At 46.8% G+C, this 26,613-nt stretch overlaps 1 protein-coding gene across 2 annotated transcripts in view; it reads left to right on the plus strand.

Moving 5' to 3' along the window:
• Positions 1–26,613, plus strand: part of CXADR (CXADR cell adhesion molecule) — an 88,817-nt gene that overhangs the window by 31,935 nt on the left and 30,269 nt on the right. For both annotated transcript variants that reach the window (XM_082245667.1, XM_082245666.1), the window contains exons 3-5: positions 22,003–22,204; positions 22,365–22,517; positions 24,365–24,487. In XM_082245667.1, the coding sequence (XP_082101793.1) occupies positions 22,003–22,204; positions 22,365–22,517; positions 24,365–24,487 (478 nt within the window). The remainder of the gene's footprint in view (positions 1–22,002; positions 22,205–22,364; positions 22,518–24,364; positions 24,488–26,613) is intronic.

The following is a 26,613-nucleotide window of genomic DNA, read 5'->3' on the forward strand; positions in this document are numbered from 1 at the left end:
TGGAATGCCATGAGTCGCAGCGTACCCCCTGGCTGGCAGCACCCCCACCCTGGGTGGAAGTTGGACTGTTCAAAGTGGCGCCCATCTGGTACCGTGGTTTGATGAGTAATACTGTCCCCCCAATCCTCTGGCGGTCCTGGGGTGGACGTGGCCCCCCCCCCCCCCCCCGGGATGGTTGGACCCCCGGGTTCCCTTCCATTCCTCCAGCTCCTCAAAGAGTCACGGGGGTCTTTTGGCCTCAACCAACCGGCCAAGCACCCCCACCCCCCTTCCCCACTGGGTTGGGTAGGAGCTGGCTTTGCCACTTGTTCCAGTAAGGGAGGGATGGATGCAGTTGTTGCTGACAGGCCTGTCCGGATCGCACAGGGGGTCGTTGAGCAAGTTCCCGTCCCCCTGGGGATTGGTGAATGGGGCAGGGGTGTCTTTTGGGCTCCCTGCGGCGGTTATATACTTGAGTGGGAGAAGCTTGTCTGTTCATCCACGGGTCTGCGCCTCACGTGGCTGGATCAGGCCAAAAATGGAAGCCACGGAATGGCGGCCTACTCACGGCTGGCCGAAGTGCCTGACTAAGCTGACCAGCGGATGCTGACAGATCGACTCACACGGCCGGATTGGGCCACATATTGGGGCCGCAGCTTGCGGCCTACTCACGGCTGTCCGGGTACCATGTCCGGCTTTCCAAGCTCCTAAACGAGCTGTCCAAACTTCTGATAGAGCTGATGCCGGACATGTGACCGTATCGGGCCCCAAATTTAGGTTACGGCTTTGGGGCCTACTTGAGGCAGGCTGATCGAGCTGCCGACCAGGCGGTTTGAGCTGCTGACCAGGGTGATAGAGCAGCAGATGGGCATCTGCCCTCCCCCCTACCCCCCCCAACCTGCGTCCGCCCACTCAGGGGGGTGGACATATGGACTGCCTGTTGAACCGAGGGGGTGCTGTGGGGACATTGTTGTGTAGGGGTACTCTGCCTGCGCGTCTCCGTCTTGGCTGGCCCCCTCTTCCCCTTTATAGGGGGCTATGTCCTCTTATGTAATTTATGGTCTTTAGCCAGCATCTCCTTGCGGGATTTCGGTCGGCGACCTCCCCTGCTTGTTATGCTCCCAGGGTGAGCTTGGCATATAGCGCCTCTAATGGGTCTGCGTCCACACACTTCGGGTGTTTTGCAGTGAGGATGATTCCTTTTTTACTGCACATGCAAGGGCGCTGGTGGATGCACTGATTGTATCGGTGAAGAAAATTTTAAAATATGGGGGAGGGGCGCCGGTTTCCTGCAGATCCCCTAAGGGTGGCAAAGGTACTCTCTTTTCCCGCCTACTGTGACAAAATTGTTGCGCGTCAGTGGCGTTGTTCTGAACACAAAAATGGTAACCACACTTGGTGTGGCTAAAAAGCTGGTCTGCGGATCAGGCTTCTGAAAGGGCTTTACAGATCTCCCCTTTACGGGGGACCACCTATTTGGGTAGTTGTTGGAATCCGCTAAGGGCTCTGAACCGATTTGTGCGGGTACTGAAGTTTCAAATGGAATCCATTTGAACGGTAGTGTCATCTCTACACCAAGGAGACTTTTTGGCCTCTAGATATCAAGGACCCATATATACACGTCCCTATCTAAGCTGGAAACCATCATTTTCTTTGCTTCGCTGTAGGAGAGGAGCATTATCAGTTTGTAGTATTACCCTTTGGTCTCGCCTCCGCCCCCATGGTCTTTACCAAGGTGCTGGCTCCGGTGTTGGCATTACTGCGCCAATGGGGGATTTCGGTATTGGGATACCTGGACAATCGCCTATTGAGGGCTGTGACAGTATTCACCGTCACTGGAAGTTAAAAACAGATAATGGTTTGAATTGCTTCAGATGGGACAGTCATATTTGTCAGCAATATCTCAATATAGAAATATGAAGATTTATTCCCTTTGCCATGAAATCTGTAATTCCTAAATGTTTGTATTACATGTTCCTCAATGTCAGACAGGTTTTCCCTATTGTTTGTGGATTGGGATAATGTGTACTCCAGCTTCAATGTGAGAGAGACATAGACTGTCACTGGCAGCCTTGTCCTATTGTTTGTGTATTGGGAGGGAATGTGTATTGTGTTAAAATGTACCTGTCTCATTATCTAATGGTAATGACCTCACATTGTTCTGTCCAGATGGCTAGATAATTAGTTTAGGTTAGGGGGAGGGATTGTGTACACTGTATGGGAATGACTGAGTGTATAACCCTGTTTCAATTGGATTGTGAATGTCACATCCAGTCCTCCAAAAAAGTTCCACCTGGGTGGTAACCTTTGTGGGGGAAAACTGTATACAAGTCTGTTTCTTGTTCAATAAAGTTGTTCACCCTCAATCTAAAGTCCTGTCTCTTATTGGGGGAATATGCTACATGGGATTGCTATGGTCTTCCATACTCCCTTGGATAATCACTAAGCTCTTGTAAGAGCTTGTGTAGAGCTTGTTCCTGATGCCCTCTCTGGGGAAAGAGGGGTTCACCCACGGGAACCTGGAGCCTTGTCGTAGGTCCAGTGTGGGTAGGAGACTGCAAGACCCTAACCAAGCTGCGGCGGTTCGTGGGGTCTGATACGGTTATGGCGTCTGGTGGAGTGCTTGGAGCCCTCGGGAAGCACTAGGAGCATCCGTCAACAGAGGTACCTGGTCAGGGTGCGGGTTGATCCGTTACAAGGGCGGACTCATTCTGCATAAATTCGGTTGGAACATCATTTTTTTTTTTTTTTAAATCTGCCCTGATACCTTTATTAAGACTGGATTATCTGGGCCTGACTCTGGATTTTGCTTTTGGGATGGTCTTTCTTCCGCTGCACAGGTTGCAGGGGGCAATCCGTTTGCTGTTGGCAAGCAATCTGTCCTCTCTGCGGACTTGCATGTGGGTCTTGGGTCTGATGGTGTCAACCTTTTTGTGGCGGTTCCGTTTGCTCAGTTCCACATGAGACCCTTACAAAGGGAGATTCTTGTCAAATGGAACAAAGATCCAAAGTCCTAGAACGCTTTGAGTTGGTTGAGTCACAACACAAAGACTGCTTTACTATGGGCAAGTCCTTCCTTTCTTTGTATTGGAGGGTGGTAACCACGGACGCCAGTCTGTCAGTCTGGGGAGGAGTGCTGGGGAAGTTCTGTGTCCAGGGATCCTGAACAGTAGAAGAGTCCAAAACTTCAGATTAAAATATTTTGGAGCTCAGAGCTATTAAAGCTTTGCCTGAGCCACTGGACAAATCCTCTGCAAGATTGTCAAGTCCAGATTCAATCAGACAATGCCACTGCCGTGGCTTAAAGCGGAGTTCCACCCTGGATTTTTTTTTTTTTTTTTTTAATACCCCCGGGACAGTCAGGGCTAGTGCATTCCACAATGGCTAGCCTCTGATCTGTCCCGGGTTGCACTTACCTGTTAGGACAAATACTTACCTTGCAAACGTCTTGTCCAGCGCTGCCATCTCAGATGTGGGCAGCTTGAAGCCAGCGCGTCCTCTTCGGCGTCTTCTTCCGCCTTCTTTGGTCCCACGATGCTCTGCGCCGGCCCCGACGTCAGTTCCGGGTCGCGCGCGTCATCCCTCCACAGCTTCTGGGCATGCCCAGAAGCTGTTTAGAAGGGGATGACGCGCGCGACCCGGAACTGACGTCGGGGCCGGTGCAGGCGCAATGATTCCTGGGAGCTATGACGTCCAGCTCCCAGGAATCATTGCAGAGCCAGGAAGTGACGACGGGCCGAGGAAGGAGGAAGAAGGAAGTAAGGTAAGTATATTTTCTTCGCTACGAGGTAAGTAAAAAAAAAAAAAAAATATGCGATTATCCATTTCTTTTTCAGGTGACCCGGAGCGAGAAGATGGAGGTAAGTATAAAAATAGGGTGGAACTCTACTTTAAATCAATTATCATGGGGGCACAAAGAGTGTCTTGGCGGCCCTGGAGGTGGCCAAGATCCTGGATTGGGCAGAAAAGTAGGGTTCCAGCCCTCTCTGCTGTGCACATCTTGGTGTGGAGAACTGGCAGGCGGATTACCTGAGTCGTCAGGTGTTGGATCAGGGGGAGTGGTCCCTTCACCCGGAGGTGTTTTCATCTCCTTTGTGTCCGGTGGGGGACACCCAACATCGACCTGTTTGCTTCTCGACTCAACAAGAAGGTTCAGAGGTTAGTAGCCAGGTCTTTGGATCCTCTGGCCGACTCCAGACACACTGGTGGCTCCTGGGAGTCAGTATCGGCTGATTTATGCATTCCCTCCGCTAAAACTTCTGCCGAGGCTTGTGCGCATGATAGAAGTGGAAAGGGTTCTGGTCATTCTGGTGGCCCCAGACTGGCCTCGCTTATCTTGGTATGCTGACCTGATAAGGTTGGTCGCCGATGCTCCCTGGAGACTTCCTCTCAGGGAAGATCTGCTGTCTCAAGGACTGATCTTCCATCCTGCTTTACAGTCGCTGGCTTTAACGATGTGGCTGTTGAAAGCCCGGTATTGAAGGATAGAGGTCTTTCTGATTCAGTGATTCCTACACTACTGAAGGCCAGGAAGTATACTTCCAGGAAAATCTGAAACCTGAAAATCGTACATCTCATGGTGTAAATCATTAATGGTGCACCCTCGCTTGTTTTCGGTGGCTAGGGTTTTGACTTTTCTTCAAAAAGGTGTCGATCAGCGGTTGGCTTTGGTTACTATTAAAGGCCAAGTGTCAGCTCTGGCTGTGTTTTTCCAACGTCCTTTATCTACGCATGCTCTGATTTGCACTTTTATTCAGGGTGTTCGCCATATGGCTCCCCCTTCTGCTTTTCTGAAAGCAAAAAAAAAGTTTGGTTGCAATTTTAATGCCTCACAATGCATTTTAACGCAACTTGTCTATGCATTAACTCGCATTAACTCGAATTTTACAAGTGTTCTAAAACGCAGGACAACGCATGATAAAAATGCTTTTTTTTGAAGCAGAGGCTCTACAGAATAAAATGGTGTTGCAATTTGTCACTTAGTATTTGCACAACAGTTTTTCAAACACATTTTTTTTTTGGAAAGAATAACACTTTAATTTTAATGCATTAAAAACCCAATATAATACTCAGTAGTTTGGTAGAAAATAAAAGAAGTTGTTACACCGGGCAAATAGATACCCAACATGTCACATTTTACAATTGCAGACGCTTGTGGAATGGCAGCAAACGGCAGTACTTCCAAATCTCTATAGGCGATGCTTTAAAGGCCTTTACAGGTTACCTGTTTAGAGTTACATAGGTCTGGCGCTAGTCAGCACAAGTCTTGGCCATTAGAGGACAGGCAGGCTGTTCTCCCAGCACAGCCAGAAAACTGGCCACACAGGGAAGGGTGTGCTCTCATGCCTAGCTTCGTCAGTTTGAAATTGGTTTGCGGGTGATCTGACAGGCTTGCCAGGTATTTCATACAAAGAGAACATACCATTTAACCACTTAAGCTTCCATAAACTCTCCCTGCACACCTAACATCTAGAGGCACTGGAATGTAAATGGAAGGAACTGACCTTGCTTCTTAACCTGGATATTAAGAATCGCGCTCAAAAATCTTTCCCAATCCGTCTACAAATGGGGGGGGGGGGGGGTTACAAGCCCGGTAGGCAGTTGGCCCGTTCATTGCAATCCAAACACTCTGCCTCCTTTATATCCAAGGTTAAGACACGAGCTGGTTCTCTGGTACACTCTACCCCGGACATTGCTAAGGTCTTTCGGGAATAATACTCCGATCTTTACCACATCCAGGGGGGCCTTTTCCATCTTTCCACTGATGCTAAACATGAAAAAATAAATTCATGCCGTAAATCTTCTAACCTTCCGGTACTCCCTGAATGGCTCTTTGCTGCCCTGGAAACGGATTTCACTGTAACAGAATTCCACTCAGCTTTTAAATCCACCCCTACGGGAAAGGCCCCCCCAGCCCCGGTGGGTTTACTGTACACTGAGACCTTTAGTTCCCTGCTTCTACCCGCGTAGGCTAACTCGATCTCTTCACACTGCCAACTACGCCCTGAATCGCTCGAAGCCCACATTTCGGTCCTGCCAAAACCTGGCAAAGATCCTTCCTGTTGCGCTAGCTATCGCCCTATTTCACTTTTAAATGCAGACGTTAAACTACTTGCTAAGGTTGTGGCCACTCGTCTCATGCCACTAATCCACATCAGTGGGTCTCACCTGATCAATCGGGATTTGTACCGGGCCGCGAGGCCCGTGATAACTCGCTGAGGACCATTTCCCTGATACATTATGTAAGGCCGGGAAGGAGGAGTCAGTAGCTGGGCTTTCTCTCTTAGCCGCTGATTTGTTCAGGATTGGCAGGTCTGAACAGATGCGATGCCTGGTAAAGGCATATTGGCCCCACAAACAGTGATACATGCCTGGGTGTCAATATCTTGAGCGCATCTTTGGAGCCAGCTGAATTTCCTATGTTCTTTGGCCTTTTTTTGTCCAACATCTTGAACATAAGTTATGTGCGCATAACCTCCGGGGATCTGGTAAGAAGCGCTGATATTGGTGGTGGATTCAGTAGCCTTTTGTCTGTCAGCAACCTCTTGGCATTTTTTCAATGAGCACTTATTTTATATTTTTTGGTAAGGAGTACCTGCATGTGCTTGATTCACTTATCGGTGTTTACTCACTGGTGAAGGCACTGCACTTTTATTTGTGAGTGCATCTTATTTTCAGTTTTCCTCCTTGTTTGGTTTTACGTTATTGCGTTCTTTTTTTACCATTTTTTTTTTATTTTAATGCATCTGAACCTTTTGGGAGTCTCCATCACTACATCATAAGGGCTTTCGTTGGTTAAAGGCATCAAGATATCCTGACCTTGATTTCCTGCTATTTATATTTGGCTTTCTGGTAAGCACAATACCATCAGGAATCTTCACCTGAAAATTTCCTGTATCTTCACGTCACTATTTAATTTTTATGGACTCGCTAAAGGACATTTGATATTTTTCTCATTTATTAATATTTAGCGCTACTATTATATATATATATATATGTGTATATATGTATGTATATGTATATATATATATATATATATATATATATATATATATATATATATATATATATATATATATATATATATGTGTATGTGTGTGTGTGTGTGTGTGTGTGTGTGTGTGTGTGTGTGTGTGTGTGTGTGTGTGTGTGTGTGTGTGTGTGTGTGTGTGTGTGTGTGTGTGTGTGTGTGTGTGTGTGTGTGTATATATATATATATATATATATATATATATATATATATATATATATATATATATATATATGTGTATGTGTTTTGGGTGCGGTCACACTTTAAGTTGCTGCTTTTTTTATTTGTCACTACACATTTTATTTACATTATGTAAGGCGCCAGTCCCAGCCCACCCTTCTCCTCTCTACGGATGCTGAGAAAGCGTTTGATAGGGTCGACTAGGACTACCTCCGTGCCACACGTCAATACCTTGGACTAGGCCCTAAAATGTTATCTTGGATATTCTCCCTGTATTCAGCCCCCACAGCCTGTATTAAAATCAATGGCTCTTAGTGACTCCTTTTCGCTACACAATGGCACCCGACAAGGGTGCCCCCTTTCACCTATATTGTTTGCCCTTTCCCTAGAGCCCTTTTTAGCCACTGTCAGAAAAAACACGGATATACATGGCATTCAAGTTGGCCACTCCATGCACAAGTATGCCGCATATACGGACAATATCCTTTTTTATATCCAACAGCCCCACCTTTCACTACCCAACTTACTTTCTGCTCTTAATGAATATCAATCCCTTTCCAACTTTAAAATAAATATTACTGAGTCTGAAATTCTGAATACTAATGTCCCCCACTCCATAGCTTCTACACTCCGCTCCTTCTTTCCCTTTCATTGGCAAACACATAGTCTGCAATACCTGGGTGTCCATCTCACCCCCAAAATTGACATGCTCTTTCGCTATAATTTATATTCCGCTGCTTAATAACATTAAGGCCCTTTTCCATCAGTGGTCATCCATACCGCACTCTTGGCTAGGGAAAATTAATGTTATTAAGATGTCCATACTTCCCCATATCTTGTTCTTGTTCCAGATGTTGCCATTGGGAGGGCCCATGGGATTCTTCTGTATTGTGCAGGGTTTGATGTCTAAATTTATCTGGAAGGGGAGACATCCTAGGGTAGCCAGGTCGATACTCCACCGCCCCAAAGTGATGGGTGGTCTGGCTCTTCCACAGGTGAAACTGTATTACCATGCTGTAGTCTTGTCCAGGATAGCTGATTTGAAATGTGCGAGCAATGCTAAACTGTGGATTCAGCTTGAGCGTTACCTGAGTTGGGTTGACTTATCCGGGTCCACATGGATTCCACGCAAATACAGGTTCCTCTCCTCTGACTTCTCCACTTACCACTTCTACTCTGGACATCTGGGACTCCTTGCACAAAAAGTTTTCATGGGAGTATAACTCGCCTCTTATGCCCCTTCTGGATCACGCACTGCTTCCACCCGGACACATGGACCCAGGCTTTAAGCAGTGGAAGCCCCACTCTGAGATTCCTCATCATGTCCTCAAAGACCATGGACTCAAGCCATTATGTGAGATTTTACACCCGCGGCAACCCTCTTTTCTGGATGAATGGAGATATAGGCAACTGTCAAACTTTTTACGGTCACTCCCCCAGCCCCTAGGCAGTTACTCAGAACTTAATCCCGTCAAGTCCATACTTCGCAACCAGCAGCTGATTTCCCCCCCCCCCCCCCCATGCTGTCTCCATGTTTTACAAGGCTCTCTTGGATTTGCAATTCCCTGATGACCCGGGCTATTTAAGTGGGAACATGATTTGACTACTCCACTCTCTGACTCTCAAAAATTCATGATCCTACGGTTAACACTGTCTTCTTCCCTATCCACAAGAACAGCAGAAGTCAGTTGCAAACTTTTTAAAGAGGTGGCACTATACACCATCTAAATTACAGCAGTGTTCCCATCCCATTCACCGCTATGTTGGATGGAATTTTGGACAAATAGCTACCCATGCTCACATCTGGTGGTCCTGCCCCGTAATACAGCCGTACTGGAGAACTATACTCTCTACCATGTCTCACTATACCTTTGGACCCATGGACTGTCCTCTTCCACTGCACCCAAGATCATTTGGGATCATATAAACGTTCAATAATACCATACCTCTTGAATACTGCGAAGGCCCTGATACCGGCCCACTGGGGCCATCCTGATCCAGCCTCCCTACGTCAGTGGGTCAGCAAAGTGTATTTGGTTGCACTTATGGAAGATTTGACCTTTTTTTCCAAAGGGCATTTTGATCTGGGATATAAGATCTGGGCTACGTGGATTCAGTTTAAGAACACTCCTTCCTTTGCTGTTCTCTCCGCCTCCTCTTCTGTTGGTCCACCTGGATTATTCACTACTTAGGCCACCCATGTGTCCATTTGCTTTTTATTTATTGCTCAATTCTTATATTGGACTCTACAATAACTTGTTTTCTCAATTTACAGGTTATGGTAAGACCCTGAAGCCGTATACGTGATTTTGCGCAGCTGGGCTGCCCTGCCACAGTATATATGCAGTTGGTGGTCCGGATGTGGTTAACATAGGCACATGGTACAACAGACACATATCAGGAATATGAAATGTTGAAGTAACACTCTTTAGCAGCAGATAGTTGCAGGGGTCTAAACGTGTGAATGAAGAGGGGTGCAAATGTAACAAAAATTAGTTTAGTCATTGGGTTGACTTGGAGACCCTTTCACCATACCTTACAGTGTAATGTTAAATTGCGATTATACCCAAGAACAAAAACTGATAATATTGTAGCTTACTGGTTCTTGGATGTGCTGGCTGTATTCTGGCTAGATGGAGCTTTTTCTTTTATTGATCTGATCAGGATCTGGTCCCGCTGGCTACCAATCATTGTTGGGGACCGAGAGGTATCTTTAACAGCTTGGTCCCTGTGCTGGAGTGTGCAACGAGCATTTGATTTGAGCTTCCCTCAAATCAGAATTCAGCTCTCCACCCTCTGCTTTTCAGAGCAAGAGAGATCCTGTGTAAATTCTGCACTTTGTGAAATGATGTAGATAAACAGGTACAGCTTATGTTGGGAGGATTTGTTTAATTTCTGTGCATCACTTGAGGCCAGTCACTTCACTGGGTATATGTAAGGGATTACAACCCCTTTATCTTCTGGTAAATATAAAAAACACAAATGAAGGACGTGGTGTTTGCATTAATACATTGACATTCTCAGAAGTCTTTAACATAAGCATTGTAAAGTAGCCTGAGAGGAACAGCCATAGGAGCCAATCAGGGGAGAGATCAGAATTAGAGGGATGAGCTCATCAGTCGCATGCTTCTCCTTTTAGTGTCTAGTCACACTGGGAGGGACATCAATTGTAAAGCTTTGTACACTTTATTGACAGCTCAGGTCAGAGCCGTTGTACTGTCAACCCGATGTTAGTACAGCGATCACCCGTGCTTTTGTGTTCTGACGTTGGTCCGTGTTCTGTCTTTGGCGAACGGTGCTGTTAGGGAGCCGATCAGCAGACCTTTTTCGGTCACGACGCTTCAACAGCAGCCTGTTCTATTGGATGGCTGCCAAACACAGTGGCCGAACGTCGGATAGTTTCTATTGAACTGACTGACTGCCGCCTGACATTACACCTGTGTACTAAGGCTTGAAGTGGAACCAAACCCTCCTATCGTTTTCAGCCGAGGAAGCTGTCCTCTTGGCCTCTGTTTCATCTTTAACTGCCCTGATGCTGCACATGTGATCAGTTATGACATCAGCCATTGGATGGTTTTGACAGTTTTGGTTAAGAGCACAACCAATGTGACAGTTACATTCCCGGCCTGCCAGTAATGGAACTGTTTTTGAAACTGTTAAAAGGATGGGTTCCACTTTGTTCCACCCAAAAGTGGAACTTCCACTCATTTGCTTCCTCCCCCTCTCCGGTGCCACGTTTGGCACCTTTCAGGGGGGAGGGGGGAATGGGTACCTGTTTTTGACAGGTACCCTTCACCACTTTCAGGAGACGGCGTCGCAGCGCTGTCCCTCTGAAGTTTGGCCCCCTCCTCCTTCCCCCGCTCCCGAGCAAATCCGAATGTGCAGCGCGCTTTGCGCATTAGGACCCGCTCGTGAAGCCACAATGTTTCACTGCCGGGTTACCTCTATGCAAGCAATGGCGGCGGCAGCACCCGACAGCCGATGGAAACATCGGCTGTGGTGCCAACGTACCTGTCCTGGAGGAGTCCAGCTAAGTGTCCTAATATTAAAAGTCAGCAGCTACAGTATGTGTAGCTGCTGACTTTTAATTTTTTGGAGGGGGAGAGGGGAGGCTGTTAATTTTTTTTGTTTTAGGTGGATCTGATTGGATCCTCCATGCATCCCTATGGGGCAGCGGATGTCAGCGGAGGCATGTCTGCTGCTATCCGCATCCGATCCTGTCTCTGAAATCCGAACGGATCGGATGAGAGCGGACAGGCGGTCCGCTCTCATCCGATTCCCCATAGAGAGCAGCGGGGCTCTGACACCTCCCTCTCCGCACACAGCGCAGAGGGAGATGTCACCTGCCTGCTCAGCATGGACCAGTGTATTGATCCCCCGCTGAGCAGCACGGAGTCCGCAGACGGAGCGGACCGTGTGAAAGGAGCCTAAAGCCTCGTACACACGCAACGATTATCGGCCGACCGATCGTCTGACTTTTGTCCAAGTTGTGTTTTGTTGGTTGGAATGTGCCTAGACTGCACACGAATTTTCTCGGCCAACAAAATTCTACTTCAGAAGTGATGTCATGTGTTGGTTTGTTTTCTTTGTGTTTTTTCTTCACTGAGCATGCCCAGACGTGCTCATCAGATTTTTCCCTGTCGCAATCTGTACTGACTGCACGAAAATCGGCCGTTGTGTTGACGGGCAACAAAAATTTTATAGTCTGCACACCAGATTTTTTTGGGCCGAAAAGTCGGAGTTAGTTGTCGGAAGCATCATACTAACAAGCTGAAAATCGGCAGATCGAACGTTGGCCGAAAATTCCCTGCCAATTTTCGACGCGTGTGTACGGGGCTTAAGTGTTATCTGTAGCAGAATAAGACCAGGTCTCCTGCCCTGCCAGATAAGTCTTTACTGTGTGGCAGAGCTATGTAAATCTCAGAACTGGTTGAACAGAAGTCCTTTGGAAGGTAAAACCTTTCCCTTGTATATATTTAAGCTGTGCATTTAGCAGTTCATCTAGTGTTTAGGCTTTTAGGGATTTTTTTTTTTTTTTTTTAATAAAGATATCAGAAGTCAAGTCAGAGTTCTGTGACTTAAGTGTTTGATCGGGGACTTGCTGGCTCAGGCTTTTATGGACGTTTTTGACTTCAGAGTTTAAACTGTTATTCAGTGTGAGATATTCTATATCCTGGCAGATATTGAAAGTCCTTTCTCTCATCCATACTCTGAGGAGTGGCCGCCTTGGCAGTCCGCCATGTGCAGGATGGACACATTCAGGCTTTTTTCTGTCTTTACCAGGAAGCTGGCTGTTGTAGAGAGTGAACTTTACCATGCTATGATGACAATAATTCTATCCACATATAGCCATGGGTTGGGGCAACACTGCAAGAGTGTCTACATATTTTACACAGCTAGTCACTGCAATGTGTACTGAGATTGCCAATGCTAAAAATATACACAGATACCACGATAATGTTATGAGCACTGACAAGCTAAGTGAATAATAATTATCTCGTTACAATGGCATCGGAAAGTCGGTGGGATATATTAGGCAGCAAGTAAACATGTTGTCACTGAAGTTGATGTGTTGAAATCAGAAAAAATGGGTGTTGCAGTTTATGTGGCTGCGTAGTTGCAGACTGGTCAGAGTACCCATGCTGACCCATGTCCATAGCCAGAAGTGTACAGTGAGCACATGAGCATCAGAACTGGGCCACAGAGTAATGGAAGAAGGTGGCCTGGTGTGATTTTTTAATTTTTTTTTTTTTTTTTTACACCATATGGATGGCTGGGTGTGTGTGAATCGATAGGGAAGAGAGCGCACCAGGATGGAGCAACTATCAGCTAATTTTTTTATGGATTGTCTCCATATTTGATAGTCATTTCTTTTGCATGTGTGCGCTATTCTTTTTTAATATACATGTTGCTTGGTCCATAGCTGCACTGGCTTTAGATATACATGTTCAGGGTTTGCTCCCCCAATTTTTTGCTTGTTATGTTTTTCGGTCTGACCAGACTTCTGAGGTGGAGCATCCCATCCCCCACACACACCTGTACTCTATCGGTGTCCACTATCAAGTAGATATAGGAGGAGTCCCCTGTAGTGCATTAGCACATCTTTCCCAGCAAGGAGTGTTGTCTCCAAGGGTTAGAGAGGCTGGATTCACCCCTTTTTTATGGATAGTGTAGGACCCACTGATAATGGGGTACTTTGACGCAGTGGTGGGCTTGAGCACGATATGGCCATATGGTGGGACTAAATCCCCATTTTTATTTATGGATTGTCTCCATATTTGATAGTCATTTCTTTTGCATGTGTGCGCTATTCTTTTTTAATATATATCGGCTAATTTATGCCTTTCCTCCAATTCAGCTCTTGTCACGGTTCCTCCATAGGCTGGCGGTGGAAAAGGTGCCAGTGATTCTGGTGGCCCCAGACTGGCCTTGCCGGTCTTGGTATGCAGACCTAGTAAAGATGGTCGTCAAGCCTCCCTGGCGGCTGCCTCTGTTAGAGGATCTGCTGTCTCAAGGGCCGATCTTCCATCCTGCTTTACGGTCACTGTCTTTATTGGTGTGGTTGTTGAGGGACAGGGGTCTCTCTGATTCTGTGATTCCTACTTGTCGAGAGCTAGGAAGGTGACTTCAGGAAGATTTATCATCGCACTTGGAAGATGTATATTGCCTGGTGTGAATCTCGCAAAAGTTGCATCCTCGCTCTTTTTCGGTGGCGAGGGTCTTAGCCTTCTTACAGAAGGGAGTTGAGCAAAGCTTGGCTTTAGGCACAATTAAGGGTCAGGTGTCTGCCTTAGCCATTTACTTTCGACGCCCCTTGGCGACTAATTCTTTGATCTGCACCTTTATTCAAGGGTTGCGTCATCTGGCTCCACCAAGAAGATCCCCTTTGCCTCCCTGGGATCTGAACTTGGTTCTGTCTGTTCTGGTTCTGTTCTTCAACAGCCTCCCTTTGAAAATATTAGGGAAGTTTCTCTGCCTTTGTTGTCCCAGAAGCTTGGCTCTATCCTGCCGTTCGCCTTATTTGGTCGTTCATAGGGACAAGTTTGTTCTACGACCAAACCACTGAACCAATCCTTTCTCCCTAAGGTGGTGTCTGCCTTCCGCCTAAACTAGGATAATGTTTTGCCTTTGCTATGTGCTAAGCCAAGCATCCCAAGGAATTTGCCTTGCATTCGCTGGATGTGGTTCGGGCGATCATTGTTTACCTCTTAGCCACAGAGTCTTTTCGGACATGTGATTCTTTTTGTCCTTTCTGAGGGATCTCGGAAGGGTTCGGCTGCATCTGCTGCGACCATATCGAAATGGATCAGGCAGACCATTGTTCAGGCCTATCCATTGAAGGGTCAGTTTCCTCCATTCCCTGTAAGGGCACATTCTACAAGAGCGCTGAGTGCCTCTTGGGCTTTTCGCCATCGGGCATCAGTTGCTCAGGTGTGTAAAGCGGAGACCTGGTTGTCTGTTCACACTTTTACCAAATTCTACAAAGTTGATTTGTTGGCATCCTTGGATGCTGCCTTTGGCCACAAGGTTGTGCAGGATGCTGTTTGACAAATAGATTTGGTTTTCTCTTTGCGGGGGTGAATTTTTGTTTTGGGTTGAGCTTTTTTGTCACCCAGTTGGCTACGTTTTAGCCTTGAATGTACATTAACAGTTGGTTGCGTTCTTCCCACCCCTCATGCCTACACTGCTTTGGGACGTCCCAATAGTGAAGAAGCATTGAGAGCTGCGTCTGTCAGAGGACGATAGAGAAAATTGGATTTTTGTAAGAACTTATGGTAATCCTTTTCTCCTAGTCCTCTGACAGACGCCTCTCCCGCCCCTCTATATGGGGTTGGTTGTGTCTTTCACTGCTTGCTATGAAACTGATTTGAGAGCACAGTGTGTCTTGGGTTATGTTGTAAGGGACAGCCCCTATAGGCGTGTCGAGTGAAAACATTTCACTGCCTAGTCTACTCCTGTAGATGGCGCATAACCCAATAAAGAAGCATTGAGAGCTGCATCTGTCAGAGGACTCGGAGAAAAGGATTTTACCGTAAGTTCTTACAAAAATCCAATTTCTCTTACGTCCTACAGTCGCCGCCCACTCATACAGTCTTCACTAATGGGGTATTGCTTCCTCTCCGCAGGAGTTTCTAGGCATTAGACTTATAAAAGAACAAGTCATCTACATATGGGCTGTCCTTCTTCTAGTCCAATACCCCCCTGCAATAGCCATCCCAACTCAGTTTGTCTTTTGCCTAGCTTAGGAGTGGATAGGCTTCCCTGTGCTGAGGCTACAGTCTCAGCCTTCTTTTCGCTTTATTTATTTTCTGAAAATGTCTTTTTTCTTTACATTGCTAGCTGTTTATTTTATCAGCGCTAGTTAGTTGGATCTTCGGATGAAGACGGCGTTTGTGGAGCTGGGAATCTGACTGACCTTCCTGGTTCTCCAGGACAGAGGGTCAGATGGAATCCCAGCCTGTCATTGAGCGTTTTGCAGGCTATGTGTTCGCCCTGGCCTCGCAAACTACCCATCCCTGTCCTCAGGGATGCAGCCATGTGAGGTGGCTACCTCACTGGACACAGCATATTTTCGTCCGTGCACTACTAGTGTCCTGCGTTTCTGGCTGGCGGGACTGCCATCTGAAGGTGGGTGGTTTCCCGCTTGATATGAGGCACCCCACGATATCGGGTACAGGTAAGTACACTCTGTGTGGGGCCCTCTGTCATGGGGTCGGCAGTCCTGTGTGTCTGTGGTGTCCCCTATGTCTGTGCGTTTTTGGGTTCCCTGGTCCCGGTCCCTGCGGGGGTTTTATTCTCACAGCAGCGCTGTGTGGGGTTTTTGGGGGCCCCCCCCCCGGGTTAAAATCCGCCGGTCCGCCATTTTAAGTGTGGGCAGCACATCTGGCTTCACTATGGGCGCTTATACAGCATGCTATGTAGTGTTTTTTGGCGCCTTGCGGCGCCATCTTGCGTGTGGCAAAACGATCGTTCCGAGCACATGTCGGCGGCCATCTTGCCGAAGCCTCCCATTAGTTTCAATAGGCATCCATTTTCCCTTGGTCTGCAGCCTCATTTCAGCCTCTGGCGGTGACATCACTTCCTCCTTTCTCACAGAGCCGACCGAAGGAGCTGGTAACACACTGGTGGGGTCCTGTCCTGCTGTTCCTTTTCTTTCCTATTTGTGCAATCTTCCTGGTCACTTTTGTCCCTGCGGGGGGGGGGGGGGGTCTGTGTCTCACAGTCCTTATAGCGGTGTGCTGCGGGGGTCCGCGGCACTCTTAAAGGGCCAGTACAAAAATTTCTGCTATGGAATCCCAAGACAGCAAATTCCTGCCAGCTTTGGTGGGGGATTCAGGTTTCTCTGAATCCTCTACTGTGACTAATTTGGCTGCTGTTGTGGCAACTTTGGTGTCAAAGATGGATGTGCTGATGACTGAACGGGCTGCTAGAAAAAGGCCTAGGATTTCTTTTTCTTCTGATTCGGAGTGTGACATGGTTGCTGTAGGTAGTGTGGCCCTTTCGGGGTCTCACTCTTCTCAGGACCCGCAAGAGTCTGAGGGGGAGGCGGAGGTTGCCCGAGGAACGCGCAGCTATGGATGCGCTGATTCTTGCCGTAAAGGAAACACTACATTTGGAGGATGAGCCCACTCCTCCGGGCGTTTTGTCCTCTTTTGGTACACACAGGACCCGCAAGACGGCGCAGGTTTTCAACTTCTCTACCCTTTTGCGGCTACTACGGTTGCGCTCTGGTGTGTGCCTCCTCAAGTGGATCACACGGTAGCCAGATTGAACAGGGCTACTCTGGTCCCCACCGAGGACTCTCCGGTGTTTAGGGACCCTACTGATAGGAGGCTAGAATGCCTTGCCCGACATTCCTACATGGTGGCAGGTTCCATGCTCAAGCCTATTTTTGCCTCTGTAATGGTGGCTCAGGCTGTGGCGGATTGGACCAAGGTGCTTAGACGCTGACTCTGCCCCCCCACTACGGTGGAGATGGTGGATCAGATTTATCAAGGGGTCATGTATTTGTGCGATGCGGCCCTAAATGAGGCCCCTTTGGCGATACGCCTGTTCAGTGTCGCAGTGATTAACAGTCGACTAATCTGGTTAAAAAGCTGGTCGGCTGACCAGAAATCCAGGAAGACGGTGGCTGATATCCCCTATGTGGGGTCTCGCCCTTTTGGAGAATCCCTGGATGAATTGGTTAAAGGAGTCACTGGGGGTAAGAGCACTTTGCTGCCCCAGAACCCTAAGGGGAAATGTTTCCGCGGTAAGCGGGCGCCTCCTTTAAACCTAATCAGGGGTCCTTTCGTGCCTTCAAGGCGCAGAACAAGGGAAAAGCCTTCAAGGGCCAAGGTGGCCAGAAGAAGCCCTGGTTCAGCAAACAAAAATCCGGCAAAGCTGGGACGGCGGCTCAGTCCGCCTCTGCCTGAAGGGGGCGCCCTCACCCATTTCAGGGGTGGGGGACGTTTGCGCGGTTTCCTCCAACCTTGGCTGCTCCGAATCAGACAGGTGGGTTCAGGAAATCATTTGGTCAGGGTACAAGATCGAATTACTTTCTCGGCCGGCAAACAGATTCTTTCCCTCAAATCTTCATTTGACCCCAGGGCGGTTGCAGGACTTGCATCAGGCGGTGCAGGATCTCCTCGCCCAGGGGGTTGTCGTCCCGGTGCCTCATCAGGACAGGTTTTGGGGGGTTGTATTTGAATATGTTCACTGTGCCCAGAAAGGAGGGCAAAGTGCATCCGATTCTGGACTTAAAAGCTCTGAACTGCTTCGTGCGCGTTCAGAAATTCCGCATGGAATCACTCCGCTCGGTGGTGGCCTCCCTGAATCCGGGGGAGTTCCTGGCCTCTATAGACCTGAAGGATGCGTATCTGCACATCCCCATTCTCGAGGGTCATCAGAGGCACCTCCGATTTGCTATCGCGGAGGATCATTACCAGTTTGTGGCATTACCTTTCGGTCTCGCTTCGGCTCCAAGGGTCTTTACCAAAGTGTTGGCGCCTGTTCTGGGCCTGTTGCGGGCACAGGGCATTGTGGTAGTAGGTTATCTGGACGATCTCCTGTTAAGATCGAGTGCCAGTCAGAGCCTGTTACGCGATCTGTCCACTACAGTCCAGACGTTCCAGGAGTTCGGTTGGACGATCAACATTCAGAAGTCGACCTTGTCGCCTTCGGTTCGACTCCCGTATCCGGGAATGGTTCTGTACTCTGCTCAAGCAAAGGTGTTCTTATCGGAGGACAAGCTCTGGACCCTGCAGGGTGAGGTCAGGTCCCTTAGGGCCAACGAATCCTCGTCACTCCGGACCTGTATGCAGTCCCTGGGATTGATGGTGTCGGCCTTCGAGGCGATACAGTTTGTGCAGTTTCACATGCAAGCTCTCCAAGCAGAGATACTCGCCAGGTGGGACAGACTGCCTCAGTCCTTGGACCTGAGGGTGTCTGAGTCGCCAGATCAGAATGGATCTGTTGTGGTGGCTTCAGTCCCCGGCTGTGTCGGACGGAAAATCCTTCCGGCCAATTCTGTGGACGGTGATGACCACGGATGCCAGCCTGTCGGGCTGGGGTGGCGTTCTGGGCAACCTATCTGCCCAGGGCACTTGGTCAGAGGAGGAATCCTCCCTCCCGATCAACATTTTGGAATTAAGAGCGATCAGGCTGTGCCTGATTGGTCGGATCGTCTTCAGGGCCGTCCTGTATGGGTGCAGACGGACAATGCCGCTGCGGTGGCTTACAGCAATCACCAAGGGGGCACCAGGAGTGACCGTGCGGCCCAGGAAGTGACCAGTATTCTGTCTTGGGCCGAGACTCATGTCCCGGCGATATCGGCAGTTCACATTCCAGGTGTGGAGAATTGGCAGGCCGACTATCTGAGCCGCCAGACCCTGGACCAGGGGGAATGGTCCCTACACCCGGAGGTGTTTCAGATGCTGTGTGCGAAGTGGGGATCCCTGGATGTGGATCTGTTCGCGTCTTGGCTAAACCACAAGGTGGAAAGGTTCGTGGCAAGAACACGCGATGCTCTGGCAGACGCCTCGGATGCGCTGGTGGTACCTTGGCATCAGTATCGACTGATCTATGCCTTTTCTCCGATTCAGTTGTTGTCCAGGTGCCTTCGCAGGTTGGCCTCGGAACAATCACTGGTGATTCTTGTGGCGCTGGACTGGCCTCGCCGGTCCTGGTACACGGACATCGTTCACCTGGCCGTAGAGCCTCCGTGGCAGCTGCCAATGCGGGAAGATCTACTGTCTCAGGGACCGATCTTCCATCCTGCTTTACAGTCGCTGGCTTTAACAGCCTGGCTGTTGAAAGCCAGGTCCTGAGAGACCGGGGTCTCTCCTCAGAGGTCATTCCTACTTTGATCAAGGCTAGAAAAAACTTTTCTGGTAAGATTTATTACCGTACATGGAAAGCTTATTTTGCCTGGTGTGAGTCCAGGGGTTTCTCTCCTCGTTCCTATTCGGTGGCGAGGGTGTTGGCTTTCCTCCAGCCTGGTGTGGGCCAGCATCTTGCGTTGGCCACGATTAAGGGCCAGGTCTCTGCACTGGCTATTCTTTTCCAGCACCCTGTGGCGTCAAATTCCTTGATTCGCACCTTTAGTCAAGGTGTGCGTCACTTGGCCCCTCCTAGAAGGGAGCCCTTACCTCCATGGGACTTGAACTTGGTTCTGTCCATGTTGCAGCGTTCCCCGTTTGAAAACATCAGGGAAATTTTGTTACCTATGCTATCTAAGAAGGTTGCGTTCCTGGTAGCGATCACTGAACACAGTGTCGGAGTTGGCGGCGTTGTCTTGCCGTTCCCCTTACCTGGTGGTTCATAGGGATAAGGTGGTCTTGCGACCTAATCCATCCTTTCTGCCAAAGGTGGTTTCGGATTTTCACCTGAATGAGGACATTGTTTTACCTTCGCTTTGTGCGAACCCTAAGCATCCAAAAGAGGTTGCCTTGCATTCTTTGCATGTTGTCAGGGCGATCAGTGTTTACCTGTCGTCGACTGAATCCTTTCGGAAATTGGATTCTCTTTGTCCTTCCTGAGGGACCTCGGAAGGCTATGGCTGCGTCTGCGGCAACCATTGCCAAATGGATCAGACAGACCATTGTACAGGCCTATTCGTTGCGGGAACGGGTTCCTACCTTCCCTGTCAAGGCGCATTCTACCAGGTCGGTGAGTGCGTCCTGGGCCTTCCGGCATCAGGCTTCGGTGGCCCAGGGGAACAAGGCTGCGACTTGGTTGTCGGTGCACACCTTTTCAAAATTCTATAAAATTGATGTTCTGGCGTCAGCTGATGCCTCCTTTGGCCGCAAAGTTCTCTGTGCGGCAGTGCCATAGGGAACTCTGGTTTTGTATGGGTCGCTGGCTGTTGGGGTTGTTTTCCTCTTGGTTATTTGTTTTCCTGGGTTGTTGCTCCTGTTGAGCCCTTTTTTGTTACCCAGAAGGTTGCCTTTCTGTTCATGTAAGGTTCCTTTCTCTGATGTGGGTACTGCGTTGCCTTTCTGACGGTTGCGTTGCCCACCCCTCATGTCTACACGGCTTTGGGACATCCCCATTAGTGAAGACTGTATGAGTGGGCGGCGACTGTCGGAGGACGTAAGAGAAAACGGAATTTTTGTAAAATCTTACCGTAAAATTCCTTTCTCTGAGTCCTCCGACAGTCGCTGCCCCCACCCCTCTTTTGGGGTTTTTTTTCTACACTGTTACTGCTTGTGACCAAACTGAGTTGGGATGGCTATTGCAGGGGGGTATTGGACTAGGACAGCCCCCATGGGTGTGATTATGTAGATGAATTGTTCTTTTACAAGTCTTATGCCTAGAAACTCCTGCGGAGAGGAAGCAATACCCCATTAGTGAAGACTGTATGAGTGGGCGGCGACTGTCGGAGGACTCAGGGAAAGGAATTTTACGGTAAGATTTTACAAAAATTCCGTGTGTTTTTTTTTTTTTTTTTTTTTTTTTTTTTTTTTTAATTTATTTTTTTTCATGATGGAAAAAATGGCTTTTTAAGGCCATTGGGAGGAAGCGTCTTGACACCGGATCATTTTTCCATGTTACCGACTTCTCCGGTAAGCGGAGGGAGGGGGGACACCACTCCCACTGCCCATTAAGGTGATCCCATGGCAAATCCGCCTCTGGGACCACCTTTATGTCAAATCGGACCGCCCGCCGTTTAAAAAAAAATATATACCAGGGTTATAAACGGATGTTATAGCATCTATCTGCTGCCATAACCCCGGTATTAAACATCAAAGAACCAAAGTAAATACACAGTGGGTGGTCCGTAAGTGGTTAAAGAGGACCACCACATACCACCTACCATGTTTGAAGGGATTTAATAATTTTATAGGATTTTTCGTTACATGGACTTAATACTTATATATATATATATATATATATGTGTGTATATAGTATTATTTTTTTAATAGTTTTCTTCTTTTCTGCTTTCCCAGTTTTTACATATGATTTTTCATATCACTGTTTTGTGTGTATTCCCAAAACACATTGGGATTAAATTTACATACTCGTTCAAGCACATTGATCACTTTATATACTTGTGTTGCACTTTATTCATTTTACATGTCTTGATGATTACCTTTAATCATTTATTTTCCACATGAGTCTGTGAAAACATTTATACACATTTAATTCTTTGTAGGGTAGCGTTACACTACCATATCTATTGTTTCATTAAGTTGTTATGGTTAAAGTTCCACTTTAACAAATCTCCGTTTCCTATGCTGCATCAAAAATCATGAGCTCGGTAACATAACTGTCTAGATTTGTAAACTGGAGTGTGAATGATTCGTTTTTCTGCTCTCCCTGTTTTGGAACAGATTATTAATTTCAATACGGGTGTCGTGTACCAGGAGACCGGACCACTGAAAGATCGAGTTCATTTTTCATCTAGTGACCCTGCAAATGGTGACGGCTCCATAGAGATTGTTAATCTGAAGGAATCAGATACTGGGGCTTATCAGTGCAAAGTAAAGAAGCTTCCCGGCTCCCAGAACAGGAAGATGCGTCTGACTGTGTATAGTAAGTCTTCTCTGAGATTAATTGGTTGGCAACAGCAGTATGAAAATGGTGTCTGTTTTTGGTGCACAGATGATGGGGGTGAATATAGTGATTTGAGTCTTAGAAGGAAATTTTGGGAGTTACAAGTTTAGAAGACCTAATTTATTGTCTTTCCATACAGTTAAGCCAGGAAAGACCAGGTGCTTCGTTGATGGAAAACAGGAGATTGGAAGTGACCTTGCCCTAAAATGTGACGCCAAAGAAGGATCTGCTCCAGTTACCTACTCCTGGGAGAAAATCAGTGGGCTGGAGAAGCTTCCACCCTCAACACCAGGTGCAATATTTTTGGGTCTCTCTTCTGTAACATCAACCGTGCTGCAGGCTATTATTGGAACATTGGAGACCTTAGTTACACTGGCTGTGTGTTGTTCCTAACTACCAGTTTCTCAGGACTGATGTTGACCAGAACAAGCAATTTTTGTCTGCGAAAATCTATTTTAATAGTGGAATCTGGTCCTGCCATGTAAACTTTTTGATATTGATTCTGCCCATCGCATTGAAGTAGAAGTTCAGTCAAAATCTAGGGCTAAACCTACTCCCACCCCCATTCTAAGCCTATTCTTTCTAACCCTGTAAAGGAAAGATCTGTGTACTTACCTATTGTGAAGCTGGTCCGGTCACATGATCTCTTTAGCGGCAGCTTCTGTGTAGAGAGATCGCCAACAACGGCTGCAAATGCCAGGGAGATGTCACCCATAGGCTTTACTATAGGGCCTCTATTGTCTGCTGCCCTTCCTCTACATTGAAATGCTGCTGAGCATGCGGATCATGGGACTGGACCAGAGCAGCTTCAGAATTGGGTAAGTAAACATATCTTTTCTTTACAGGCTAGATAGAATAGGCTTAGAGTGCAGATGGGAGTAGGGTTAGCCTTGGTTAGGTTTTGCGTGAACTTTCACTTTAAAAAAATCTAAATTGGTAGGGGGTTCTTAAAGTGAACCTGTGCCCAGAGGATGCACACTTCAGCATTTTACATAGAATCAAATTAAAGTCGGCACAAGGAATGGCGAGTAGGCAGGCCAAGCAAAAATGTATTGAGATACAAATTCTTGATTAAAAAGAATCAATCTTAACGTGTGCCATAAAATCATAAGTGACAAAACCATAGATAATGAGTTTAATGACAAAATTATCTTGGCAAAGTAAAACCTACAACAGTTGTGTGGGTACTCATTAATTGCATAAAAAGTCCGTAAATATTATTGTGAATAGACTATAAAATGATATTGTGATCCTAAAGTCCATAAACCAATCTGTGCAAGATTCTTCCAAAATTATATTGAACACCACCAAATATTATTGCCACCAACTCTTGTCTAGTGTATGACTTCCAAGCTGTCGCCTGCAGCATTCTGGCTGGTTGCAGAGGGAAGAGCTGCTTTGAGTAATTGGTGTAGCATGCCAAATGCTTTTTCATCTCAAGTTTGATGAGTGACCAATTGTGTGGTCCTACATTAGAAGAGTTGGTGGCGATCATCTTTGGTGTAAGATAGAATTTAGGAAGAATTTTGCACTTGCACGGATTGGTTTATTCACTTTAAAATCCCTATATAATTTTATAGACTTTCTATTCACAATAATATTATTTATGGACTTGTTATGCAATTAAAGAGCACCTACATGACTGTTGTGTGTTTTTACTTTGCTGAAATATTTTTGCCTTTTGGAGTAGAGTTTCTAGTATCTAGGGTTTTGTCACTTCTAATTTTTGGCACATATGATTTAACTTTGATAGGCGCCGCAAATATATATTTGTAGATCAATACATTTTTGCTTGGCCTGCCTAATCGCCATTCTTTGCTGTGGCCGCGGCTCACAGCAGGGGGTCTGGTGCGTCCCTGTTCTCCGTTTTTCAGGTGCGAATTGGTTCTAAATTTTTGACTAAATTTGCACCTGAAACGGATCGGAGGACGCAAGGACCCTTTTCCAGCGAAGAGTATTTTGCCATTCCCTCACTAAAAATGTGCAGATTTGTGACAGGTTTAGGCAGTAGTCTGTCTGCTTTGTGGAAATACTGATGGCTCTTGATTTGGAAATTTTTGATAAATTAGACTTAATAATTTATAACAAGTATTTTGGCCCTCCTTTGTTCCTAACTCTGTTCATCTATATTTTGCTTAGATTCATCAGGAGGTGTTCTCAGTGTAAAAAATGCTTCTCAGGAGTTTAGTGGAACATACAGATGTACATCCCGGAACAGAGTTGGTACCGATGAGTGCGTGCTCATCCTCAATGTTGTTCCCCGTAAGTATTCCATTGGTGTTTTTTATAGCATACTCTATGTTGGTGTCTTTCCATTTACTGGATAATAAGCTACAATTCAACCAATAAAGTAGTTTTTAGCCTTATCAGGGTTGTCCCATGTGTCATCACAGATCCAAAACCAATTACCCAAAATTAGCTCCTCATCTGGTGTTGCCAGGATCTGCAGGTTGGTACTCCTGGTCAGCTGCCACAAGTATCCAATAGCAAGTTATCTGACCACAATATACACAATCTTGAGGGAGTACAGAAGCAAATTAGACCATTGGGGCCTGAGGGATTTCATTATCATTACTAGATCTTAACCACTTGACCTCTAGAAGATTTGCGCCCCTTCCTGACTAGGCCATTCATTTTAGCACTAGATCTCCTTTGTAACTCTAAACTGATAACCTGTAGAATATTTTAAAGCTTCGTCTATGGAGAATTTTAAGTACTGTAGTTTGGCACCATTCCACAAGTGTAGACATATGCCGGTTTTCAGGCCTAAAGCAATAGTAAAGTCATTAATAGATAAAAATACCGGTCCTCCTGCAGGTTTAACCAATTAATGACTTTACTATTGCTTTAGGCCTGGTTCACATGTATGCGGGTTGGGGGCCCACATTTGCACAGGCATAGCAGCCATTGATGTGAATGGGCTTGAGCTGCTATGCCTGTGTTTTCAGCTGAAAAAAGGTGCATGCAGAATTTAAAAAAATGCAGTGGCCATGAAATCCATCCTTCTTTTGCACCATGCGACTTACCTGCCGTTGCTGCACACGCAAACTGTTTTTAAATGCCGTGCCCATGTATACAAAAAATGCAGAAAGCTTGCCAGAGCAGGAACTGCAGGTTAGTCGCATGGTGCAAAAGCAGGATGGATTTCAAGGCCACTGAATTTTAAAAAAATGCTGCATGCACCTTTTTTCTGCGGAAAATGAGGGCATAGCAGCCCATTCAAATCAATGGGCTGCTATGCCTGTGCAAATGTGGGCCGCCAACCCGCATACATGTGAACCAGGCCTAAAGCAATAGTAAAGTAATTTATAAACAACACCTCCTTCAGGTTTAACCACTTCTTGACCACAAGGATTTGCCCTCTTAATGACCAGGCCATCGGATCGGAGCCGAGCGCCAGGACCAGTTATCACCAGTTAGGCCAGACACTGCTTGATGACCTATTTTAGGCCTGGTTCAGAGTCTGTACTGACTGACTATATAATAATGTGCATAAGTGAACCAAAGCCCCTAAATTCAGCAATGAAATTGAAGTGAGGTGGAAATTAATAATTTAAATTTAATAATAGAATACCTTGATAATACCGTATACCGTGGCAAAACCTTAATCAATTAATCGCAGCATGAAAATCTGATACCGTCACAAGCCTACACAAGTGTGGTCAATTTTAAAGCGTTACCTGTTGGGTGTCTGTCTACTCGGCATAACATGATCCCTCATATTTTACAAAGAAATTGGGTTAAATATTCTGTTTTTGTTCTTTTTAATTCATTCTACTTACAGCTAGACTTAAAATGGTTTTAAAGGCACGTTGTTTATCTTCTTGCATTCGTTTCATGAAGGTAAAAAAAACCTGTGTGCAGCAGCCTCCCCTAATATTTACCTGAGCCCCATCTCGATCCAGTGATGTCCATGAGAGCCTTGCCTTTACTCACACTCCTGATTGGCTTTTGGCTGCAACGTGAGCCATTGGTTCCTGCTGCAGTCAGTCACAGCCAGTGAGCCAATCAGGAGACAGAGGGGTGGGACCGAGCCCACTACTCTGAATGGACACACAGCCGTGGGTTGGGAGCATGCCTGCTTGGGTGCCCCCATTGCAAGCTTCTTGCTGTGGGGGCACTTGGCAGGAGGGAGGGGCCAAGAGTGCTGGCGGTAGAACCGAGAAGAGGAGGATCTGGGTTGCTCTGTGCAAAACTACTTAACAAAGCAGACAAGTATAACATGTTTATTTAAAAAAAAATAAAACATTACAGTAAAACCTTGGTTTGAGAGTGCTTTGCAAGACAAGCAAATTTTTTAAATAAATTTTGACTTGATATACAAGCGATGTCTTGATATACAAGTAGCGTCATGTATTAAAAAGAAAAGAGGAGCCTCTAAAGTGTAG

The sequence above is a fragment of the Pelophylax lessonae genome, assembly GCF_965119305.1.
Source record: "Pelophylax lessonae genome assembly, chromosome: 2".
Lineage (NCBI taxonomy): Eukaryota > Metazoa > Chordata > Amphibia > Anura > Ranidae > Pelophylax > Pelophylax lessonae.